A 10,732-nucleotide genomic window follows, 5' to 3' on the forward strand; every position below is an offset into this window, starting at 1 on the left:
AATACATTTTGATTAACATCGTTTAAGAGATTTTATACTTTTAATAGGTACCCGTGCAATAGCACAGGCACATACTAGTGTAATTTAAGCATGATCGTACTTCACATTAGGAACTGAATTTAGCTAATGTATAACTATTTCAAACACAACTTTAACCAACTCACAATTGTCTTTAACTATTTACAGTTTTAACTAGTTCATATTCGTCTTTGACTATTCAACACTTAAAGCTAACTATTTCATACGAATCAATAGCTACATAATATGAAATTATAACCACTTAATTGTTATAACAATTCAATTTGTATTATAACTAAAACATGTCAAAGTAGACTATAGCCATGAACAACTTAACTAATAAATGAATTAATTTCATCTTCAACAAAAACATAATACTACCTTCGTTCTCGAAATATCTTTACGTTCATCATTTGCATGGTAACTAAGGAAATTTGATGAGCATGTGATGGTGGGTTAACAAGTAAGAACTGCGTACGATATAACTATTTGTAATACTCCCCCTGTTCTAGAATGTTAGTCCGTTTAGGAATTTAAGGCAATCCAAATGAGAATTTTAAGAATACAAATGTCATCACTCATAAAAACATCAAAACATAACCAAGAGATGGGTCAAATTTTTCTTTTCATTTATCCAAACCTCCATAGATTACAAAGAATAATGAGGTTGTTATAGCTTACAACACACTTCACAACAAAAGAATAACAAATAAGGCTTACATTCAGCCTGTCTCTACCCCAAACAAACAAAAGGGTAGGGCAATGGTGTTACATACAATCAGACCCCCATTTCTTTCTCCAGTTTCTCTCCTTCGGACTTCTGTTTAATACAAATACAATATAGAAAACTTTCTACAACAGGGCGAACTGGTTCACAAAGTATCAATTTCTTGGCGTTCCGACAAAGCGAAGGTGCAGTAAGATCTTATGATGATTGCTGCTGAGCCTGCTGAATAAGCAGGGAACGACACTATCCGATGAATACGATTGTCAAATTATCGAATTAGAATTAGACAAGAAATGAAGCTCACCCTTTTTAAAAACTTTTTCTGGATGATCAATGCCTCTTTACATGCTTTTTTTGCATCAATATTCCCTGTTACGTCCCCCATAATCTGTACATATAACAAAATTCTGAACACCACAACTGTAGCACTAAAAGTTGAGCAAAAAAAGAAACGGGACAGAAAGATTAGACAGAGAGAGACCTCGGCAACATCATCGAGGCCCTTCGCTTCTTTCAAGATTTGCTTGTGTTTGTTCTCAAGGATGCTTGCAGCAAGAAACACAGCTAATCCACTCTGGTAATCCTTGAACCCAGTTCTAACATTGTTCCTCTCAAACTTCCCATACTGCCTTAACAGTTTCTCACTTATGTTAGCAGTGGTTTCCGCTGCTGCACTGGTTTCATATAACAAGAAAGTGTTTGGGTTGTACTCCATGGCAAACATCAGCTGTAACCAATCTTCATTAGCTTCATCATGGTGAAAAAACATTGTAAACAAAATGCCATCGAAGATGGGGCATGCAAGCACCAAGGTGTACAAACCTTATCCATATAGCATGAAATGCATCCATCTTGGTTTTAATTAAAAGTAAAGCAGCCCAAGGTAGACACTTTTACTTGTAGCCTTGTCGGGATGGGAGGCACAACACAAGGTGCACATATGAAGCGCATTTTTTTCAAAATTAAAAAATGCTTATAACTTATTATTATTATTGCTTCAAACTATTATACAAGGCAGGTAAGCAGCGGTGAGAGGGGGGGGGGGGGGGACGTAAGAAAAAGGAAAAGAAAATGAAGGAGAAGATGATTAGAGGAGAGCGCCTCATGCTCCTTAGGTGTGCCTCAATGTTTCTATACAAGGTCATATTTATCTGACAAAGCCCATTACTTTGGTTGGCAACTAAAGACAACTATCAGATATTTGAGTAGGGTAAATCGTCTTACCTCCCAAAGATACAAAGAATCCATGAATGAGAACTCTCTTCTGAAAAGCACCATCAGCATACGAAATGCAAACAAATACTCGCCTCCGTCTAATTCTTCTGCCAAATGTAGCAGTAGTAAATCAGAATTACTAGCAATAACATCAAACAAACCATATTTAACACTCGGATTTTAGATAGCTTTGATATTCATGCACAAACAGAAATCCGAATGAGAAATTGCAAATCTCTTCTCAATTCCAAAACTTCATTGTGACAGCCAAATTCCTGTCACTATTCTAAAATGAATCATTTACATAAAATCTTTATGTCTTAAATAGAACTTGGAAGTGTGAACTACTAGAAAGTCCCACCGTGTAATTTTCAAAAAGTCTCCTATAAACACAAGCTTTCTGTTTCCATGATTCAAAAGGGAAATGAAGGTTCACTTTCTGTACTCTGCTACTCTCTCTGATCCAAAATATAAGTTACAGAAATTTTCACATACTAAGAAACTTGGTTAAATTTGGTTTAAGAATGCATAGTAATAAAGTGACGATTACCCCACACCGTCTCCACTAGATCTGTTCCACTGGAACTGATGTAATCAAAGGAAAAATAACTTAAAGGGACGAGGAAATGAAAATGGTAAAAGTAAAGACAAAGGGCCTCATCTTGAGCTAGCTCTGTCCAACAATATTTCATTTCAGTCAAACAGATATCGTAAACTGCAAATTTGAAACAGACTGAAAGTCATAACATAAAACCGACATCTTGTGCAAATAGAGTCTACATACCAAGGTGTTGGTGAAGTTTAGGATCAACAACTTTTATTATTGTTGAAAGTGTACTCAGTCGAGCTTGTACTCCAATTGAAGTTGAAGTCGTCTTGAAATTATCCCTCTTTTCCAAGTACATGCATAACCGGAACAAAAGAGGAATGGAAGTCAGCTTAAAATTGAGGAAGAAAATCTTGGCTTTAGCCCAGAGGCAAATTTTATCAGGGTTTTCAAGTTCTTCCTTCCGATCCTCTTTTCCAAGTACATACATACCGGAGCAAAAAGAGGAATGGAAGTCCGCTTAAAATTGAGGAAGAAAATCTGGACTTATACTCCCTCCGTCCCATATTTATAGTCTCGTTTGACCAAAAATACGGGTTTTAAGAAAAACGGAATATAGTACATGGAAAAGTAGAATGAAGTACAAATGATGATTGAGTTGCACGAAAAAAGTGGAATATAGTACATGGGAAAGAGAATATAGTACATAGGAAAGTGGAATATAGTACATGGGTGGGGTTCTCAATGCATTTTTAATTAATATAGTACATGAGAAAGTGGGGACCTTAATAGCCAAAATTAAAAACTGGACTATAATTTTGAGACGCCCGATCTAGAAAACAGGACTATAATTTTGGGACGGAGGGAGTAGCACAGAATCAGGAACTATCAGGGTTTTCAATTTCTTCCTTTGTACTACATTTGGAACTTTTTTGTCGATAAGTTTATTTCAGGAATCCGGAAAACTCTCTCATATCCTATTTCAGGAATCAGGACGTACATGATCCCAACATATTTCATAAGATAGAGTAATTGGATAACTTATTTATTAGCAATCCAAGTTTCGGTTTCTAGCCCTCTGATGTATTGCAAAAATCGGATTAATCTACGGTATTGTAGCCCAGAATGTAAGTTAAGGGGATTTTTTTATTTTTGCTCCCTTTCTCCCACAATAAGTAAAGAACTTCAGAGATACTCCGTAAAAAATGGATTTTGGCATGTTGTTACAAGAGAGAACTCCACGGTGGAAAACAATATTTTAGAAAGAAAGAAAGAATCAACATGAATCCAACTTTACTGCTGAAACTGGAGGTTTTATTTAATTTTTATATTTTTCATCCTTGACAAAATTTAGTTATTGTATGATGAAAAGAACCCTAAACAAGAGTACAGGCACTTGGATTACATACAGAATAAAGCCCAGAAAACCTAAGATAGCACTGCCAGGAGTGTAGCTGAGGCCCTAGAGTCTGAATCTTATGTACCACTTGTGTGCCACTGTCTCTTATTGGTTTATATTAATGTAATCTTAGAGATGAAAATAAAAGTGGTTGACTAACTATAAATATCAACCAATAAAAAGGATTGGTACACAAGTGGTACATAATTTGTTGGATACAGGATTTTGAGAGTTCAGGCACTTGGGACTGAGTTTATGAAAGGAAAAAAAGTACGGAACCAAGACAAGCCTTATAAATGTCACTAACTCATAATCCTTGTAAAAACTCTGAATAAAAATAACAAAGGAAGACCAGATCAGATAGGGCACCAAGTCTTTTCTTCATTCATTTGCTTCAAAATATGCATGCGGATACCAATGCAATAGCTTGCCTAATTGCAATTCCACACTTCTCTCCAACTTATACCAAAGTCCACCAGACTATTTTATAGCTTATTTTTCAGTGTCTTGATTCGTGTACAAATACACTAATAACTTTACTTCCTCCATGCCTTGACAAATGATAAGGATTTATAACATCCCAGTGACGATATGAATGATCAGGGTTTTACTAAATCATGCAAGTGGAGTACAATTTGACAATAAGGACTACTGAAAGGTAGACTACATCCTTACCAATCTACGCATTGCACGCTCAAAGCACCAGTAGGCATCTGCTTCATTTTCAAGAAGTATTACCATTGGAGAACAGATATCATTCATCCCTGCAAACAAGTCAAAGTAACTTGTAGCAAATTTCATACAATAATACATCGAGTTGAACAAGTTTTATTGACTTTTTAAACACAGGGGCAGGAGGACTGTTGTCCTTTATCAATGACTAATAAGATAGTAGGGAAATTAAGTACCACATGGAAATGGAAAAAAATATCCATAAATTATGACAGTGAAGAGAGGAATTTAAATGGAGCTCAGCATGTGTTACAGGGAAGTTTTGTGAGAGTGATGTGTGCGTCTAAGATCTAAGTTATAAATGGCACAATGCACGTAAACCCCAAAACGGGAAGAAAAAAAACATCACTAATTAGAGGGAGTGATCAAATATGAAACAATTGCAACGAGGGCTTCGAGGTATCAGGAAAAGAGATTGGAAATCAGAATACATACCTTGAACGTAACTAATGTCACTGTCCACCCAAGCATATATAGAAAGAATATTCCAGAGTTTTGCCTGGTTAGTTTCGGTCTGATAAAACATAAGTGGCTGATCTGTACGTACTACATCCAAACCTACAACAACAATTACAGTAACAATTAAAAACAGTACCGAGAAGAGATGATCCTGGCTTGAAGACAACCAAGCTGTCGGACAGTAGTTTGAACCTTTCCACACAAGCTTAGCTCAATCAAGGAGGTTCAGACTTCACACTCACATTTTTTTTTACTGTAAAACACCTTTATTTTGCAATTCATGAACAACGAACTACCTCTCATGATATGTAACTTCTTCATTTCTCGTATAACAATGGAGGATTACTAATCCCTATTCTGGATAATTTCAGTTGATTGTGACAAGCATCAAATCTCCTCAGAACCCTAGAACCAAGTTGGATTTCTCCTTGGAGGAGGGCATTGCAACTGGTTGTAGTTTTCAGCAACAAATAAGAAGGATCCTTTTTTGGATTTTCTTACATGTTATTTGATATTGAAGACGGGTTTTAATCCTAGGAAAACTAGTAGACTCAAAGATTTTTTGGTTTTGTAATGGTATAATGCTGGAGAGATCTAAATAGAGAAGACTTTACAGCAACACTAAAGCCAATATACTGCTTTTATAGCTGCAGGTTCCATTTTATCTCAGGCAACTAGGCGAGAACTGTAAAGTAAGAAAAGAAAGGAAAAGAAGTTCTTTTAGATTTGATAAATACTGATGTAAGAAAATCTAAAGACACTAAGAAAAAGGAAAGCAATTAAATGGATATAAAAGCCTCCTTAAGAGAATAGGACTTAGGAGATTGAAGCTACCCCAAGATCAGAGCCAAGTCAAACTAGCAACATATAGATTATATACTTTTCAGAACACCTTGTATTTCATCCAAGTTTTCTTGACCCAAAGGGATCAATAATGGAGAAAATATATTTTGCTACACATTTTAACAAACATCAAGGGAGGTCTCCTAACGACCTTCGTCAATAGAAAATGACTGAAGTTGGTCAGCTATTATAAATTTGTTTAAGCAGTTCACATGCTTATTTTCAGTTTGTTCAGCAACAGTAAATGATGTTGACATTAGCAGCTCGCTTTGATAAGTTTGAAGAATAAAATGGAGAAAGCTCAGTGGAATAACAGAAATTGTTCAAGTGAGGGTTATGAAGGGATTGGGATCGATTCATTTCCTTCCTGCAAAGAAGGCTAATAGAATTTCTTCCCTTAAATTCCTCTCACCTTCCCTATGTTGGATATAATGCAAATGGACTGTGGTATAGGCTAAAAGGGCCATTTTGTAACTGAGAGTTCAGATCTATGAAACTCTTCAGTTACAAGTCTATTCCACTTTGTTTTTGTAACAGTCCCTTATTTTACGCCCCCAAATCTGATTTTCCTCCTTAATAACAGAGAGCTTTTATGTTTTATTCCTTTGGTTTTAATATGACAGATTTCTGTCATAAAAGAAAATCTTCAGTTACATTTTGTTTTTGGGTTTAAAAAGAAGACTTTTGTTGTCCAGAAAGATGCACAGATAACCATCTTCTTCCTCTCTTCTTTACAGACTCTCTAGTTCTGAGATTTATTACGAGTTCCTAATTTCCCTTATTTGAGTGCACATTAGGGGAGATAGCTGTGTGAAATCTTGGGGGGCAAGTGAGCAACGCCATTCTGATTGCACCATAGTTGGGGCGAATTGTGCTTCTAAGACAGTGTTCAAACACGTCACAGCTTCACAAATATATTAAACTATTTGGCCCACATTGTTAACCATTTCTTTCTAACTATCTACTGACTTTGCAAAGCTATTCTCTAACACCCTACCCATGCAAACTAGAAAAAATCACATAAGAGCTTGTTGCTATTAAGCTCAAACCATCAACAAGAGTTTAGAAAGCAACAATTAAATCATTTTTCTGGTTGTCTCCCACATTGCTAATAGCGAGGCATCCGATTTCTTTTCCTTTAAAAACATTCCATCAACAATCTTCGAATGTAGAATGATACTCTTTAGGGCATGCTTGGATTGAGGGTAATGCATTAAAGGGGGTAATAAAAGTAAAACTAAAAATAACAAGGTATTCGAAGGTGATGATGAGGGGATGAAGTGGTGGCAAAGAGAATAAACTAGTGTTGGTAAGAAGAAAAGAAAAGGAAAGGGGGAACAATTACCCTCATTATAGGGAGAATAGTTACCCACCATCCCACTAGGGGTGATTATTACCACCATACGCATCCTCCTTGCAACCACCTCAATTCACCTTGATTTTCCTTTTATTAAGGCGGTTTGACTTTTATTACCCTCATAATCCATTACACCCAATCCAAGCATGTCCTTACATGTAAGTGATGTAACTATTCAAGTTACACCCCAAGACCAACTATTCAACATCATCACAAGCAGATAACTGTTCTCTCGACCTGAATAAACCTAAAAGTTACTATTAGAGGTCCTTTGCAATTTTACTGTATGGTTGCACACCTTTAATCCCTTTACCCATCCCTACAGAAAAGTTCATTAGAGGCACACACCACTCCATCGATATCAATACTTTTAATAAAAACAATGGCTAAACAAAATGAATGTAAGAACAAACATGATTACGGATGTCTGTAATTTATGAAGTTAATACATGCAGATATATGCACCAATTGCATACCAATTTGAGGCAAAACCTGCTTCCATTGTATCACTTTCTTCTCAAAAGCAGGATCACTGCTCCCTTGTTGACTACCATGTGGTCCGGGGACATCGTCTATTGGTTGTCCATCATCAGTTACGATAGGTGTTGTGAGAAACTTCCCACTACCGATAACAGGAACCATCTTCTGGCACTCTGCTTTCAATTCATCATACTGCTCCCTAATTGCATATAAGGCAGTAACAGTCAACTTATACGCACGCACATATTATCACAATTATCAGGATCCACATACAAATATCACATTAAACAAACGCACGCACTCCTGACAAGAAATACAACTGTAGCAACATGAACCATATGCCAACTAAGAACAAGATTCCAAGAGAATATCCACAAGATAAACAACCACTATCCACACGAATTTAAGAAACAGGACTCCCTGATAAAAAACAATCATTCCCATGCACACAATGCAGATATAGAAGTTGTCATCGACCATGACTTGGCCCATAAGCCGAAATTTTGTTTAAAACATCATTGATTACCATGTTAAAGCCATCAGCGAGAGTGATGATTATTAGGGAGTAGGGACTAAGAACTGGAGTTGGTAATTCCGTAATTCAATGCAACTATGGTACAGTAAAAGAAAATTGGATGACCAGCATGCAATATAAGTCGATAACCAAAAAAACAGCCACATTGCAAGTAACCACTACCTGCGGCGTTGCCTGATTAGACTTCGGTCATCAAACGTACTATTTGGAGAGTAACAGCCCAGCAAAAACTCCCAGACAGCACCTCGGATAGAGGGGTGGACACCCTATCACAAATAAAAGTATAAAGAAAATAAACAGCATTGAGTTTCAAAATGAGAGATTGACCACTAATCTGCTACAAATTATGAGAAGAGAAAGAACAGCATCAGCAGAATTCACATAGCACATTGATCAACTCAGTCACCAATAAACCAGTCTCCAAGTTACACATAATCACCAATAACATCAATGAACTGAAAGACAACAGCTAAAATGGATAGCAGAAGCTTCCATACAAAATACCATTAGCAAAAGAAAGATATGAAAGGGGGGAAGAAAAACCCCGGTGCTAACTAATAAAAGAAGTAAACTGAACCAAAGCAGGCAAAAGAACACATAAAAGATTTACCCCACGTTGAATCCTTCTTAGTACTTTTGCAATGTCCAGCTGACCCTCTTCAGAGAATGAAGCGCGCCACCTCCTTGCACTAAGAGTTTTTCCTGTCTGAAGAAATGCATAATCAGAACATACTACCAGAGGATAAAAACCTCATCGGTCTTACACAGTACAAGACATAGACAATTACAAATACAGTTAATCAATGTTAAACCATGAAAACTAAAAGCCTTAACCTTTCCAGAAAAAGTTAATCAAAACTATGAGCATAATGAAACAAGATGATGAATGCATGATGATATTCCACTCCATGACGATAAGGAGCCAGAAAATCTAGCCTAAAGAATCTTTAAGGTGGTGAACAATACTTTATGAACAAATTAATGGCATCATAAATTGGCATCAAAAGATGAAAATCCCCCCACACTCAACAGAAAGAAAAAGTAGTGTTCTCACCTTAAGCTTGAATCTGGACTTCGGGACACTGTCGTGGCACTCTGGTCTAACTGGATAAAATGCATCCAACTCGGATTGAGTAGATCTTCTCATAAACATCATCTGTGTCAATTTCCATGAACACTCAAACTTCAATTTCTTATATAAGAGACTCAAGCAAACCAAAATTAAACTAATAATTACAAAATTTTCGTATTTAACTAACAAATACCAAAAGTGCTATAAGCATCACCCTTACGCCACATCTTTTTATTCAATTTTTCAATAACCAAGGATCCAAGATTATAGAACACATGCAAGAAAATGAAATATTGTTCCGCAAACAATTGGCAACAACTATTAGTGGAACATGTCTATGAAGTACCATCTCAAAAACAAGGCAGTGGACGCCTAGGAGCTTCTGGGAGCTAAAGTCAAGGATTATCATTGCTCCAACAACATGTAATCATCTCTATAGCTTAAAGAATCAATTCAAATAACCGAAACAGTTTGAGTTCAAAGCCGAAATTAATCAATGATTGAAGAAACCAACTTAACCATTAATCCTAAACACAACCTTTGTTCACAGCAATAATACATACATACCTACGTACTGTTTACAACATTAACTCTAATTTCAATCATTTGTCATCCGTACCATAAACCTAACATCATAACAGATTGAATAACTTCAAAAAAAACGGATGATTATTTCAAATAATAGCAAAAAATGAGATCAAATCAGCATATTCTGAACAAATTTTCGACAACTTTTTCTCTTACCTCAAAACATATCATTTATTAAGGCTTTAATCGAAAAGAAAGAGGGGAAAAATAATAAATTGCCACCTTTAATTAAGCTTTCGGATGGCGATTAAGAGGACATGATCTTCATTTCGATTCGATGAAACTTTTTCAAATACCTTCGGCTTTCAGTATATAAATTTTGAAGATTTTTACAAAATTAGGGTTTTTCTGATCTGGTAATGAGAACGAGGAGAGAGAAGGGGCGCTGGTTAGGTTCACGGACTTTCTAAAAATGGAATGATTGAGGATTGAATCAGGTGGGAAGGAAAGGGATAGAGAGGGAGGAGGAAAGAAGATGGAAATGAGATGGTTTATATTGTTAACGGTTTCCTTCATGAAAAACAAAAATAAATTTCAAATGGACTACCATTATTTTCCGGTTTAATCATGAACCCTCCGGTTTTGACATATTTCACCAAATGTCCTTCAACTTTCAGAAATACACTAATTGTCCCTCACAGAGTCACAGATGATTAATACCCAAGATATTCTTAGGCTCTGTTCTACTCACCTTATTTTTACTTATTTCAGGAAAAATAAGATCAGATAAGTTCGGTTTAGGAAAAACAAGGGTTGATCA

The 10,732-nt window shown here is 36.1% G+C and overlaps 1 protein-coding gene across 3 annotated transcripts; it reads right to left on the minus strand.

The window, feature by feature from the left end:
• Window positions 1-626: 626 nt before the first annotated feature.
• On the minus strand, window positions 627-10,462 carry LOC110794418 (rab GTPase-activating protein 22). 3 transcript variants are annotated; one of them, XM_021999396.2, is made up of 12 exons: window positions 10,195-10,460; window positions 9,367-9,468; window positions 8,923-9,018; window positions 8,475-8,578; window positions 7,774-7,976; window positions 5,074-5,196; window positions 4,582-4,670; window positions 2,745-2,850; window positions 1,970-2,067; window positions 1,227-1,472; window positions 1,050-1,133; window positions 627-967 (listed from the first exon to the last, which is right to left on the minus strand). In XM_021999396.2, the coding sequence occupies exons 2-12, from the start codon at window positions 9,466-9,468 to the stop codon at window positions 944-946; spliced, it is 1,275 nt and encodes a 424-aa protein (XP_021855088.1). In that variant the 5' UTR covers window positions 10,195-10,460; the 3' UTR covers window positions 627-943. The 3 variants fall into 3 exon arrangements, with proteins under 3 accessions (XP_021855088.1, XP_021855089.1, XP_021855090.1); XM_021999397.2 differs by having other exon boundaries at window positions 627-964; window positions 10,195-10,459; XM_021999398.2 differs by lacking the exons at window positions 627-967; window positions 1,050-1,133 and having other exon boundaries at window positions 1,354-1,492; window positions 10,195-10,462.
• Window positions 10,463-10,732: the final 270 nt, after the last annotated feature.

The sequence above is a fragment of the Spinacia oleracea genome, chromosome 6 (genome assembly GCF_020520425.1).
Source record: "Spinacia oleracea cultivar Varoflay chromosome 6, BTI_SOV_V1, whole genome shotgun sequence".
Taxonomy (NCBI): Eukaryota; Viridiplantae; Streptophyta; class Magnoliopsida; order Caryophyllales; family Amaranthaceae; genus Spinacia; species Spinacia oleracea.

Coding starts and splice junctions, on each gene's coding strand:
- LOC110794418 (XM_021999396.2), bottom strand. CDS start 9,468: ATGATGTTTATGAGAAGATCTACTCAATCCGAGTTGGATGCATTTTAT. Junction 9,019..9,366: donor AGTCCAGATTCAAGCTTAAG/GTGAGAACACTA, acceptor GCATTTCTTCAG/ACAGGAAAAACTCTTAGTGC. Junction 4,671..5,073: donor TGACATTAGTTACGTTCAAG/GTATGTATTCTG, acceptor ACTTGTTTGCAG/GGATGAATGATATCTGTTCT.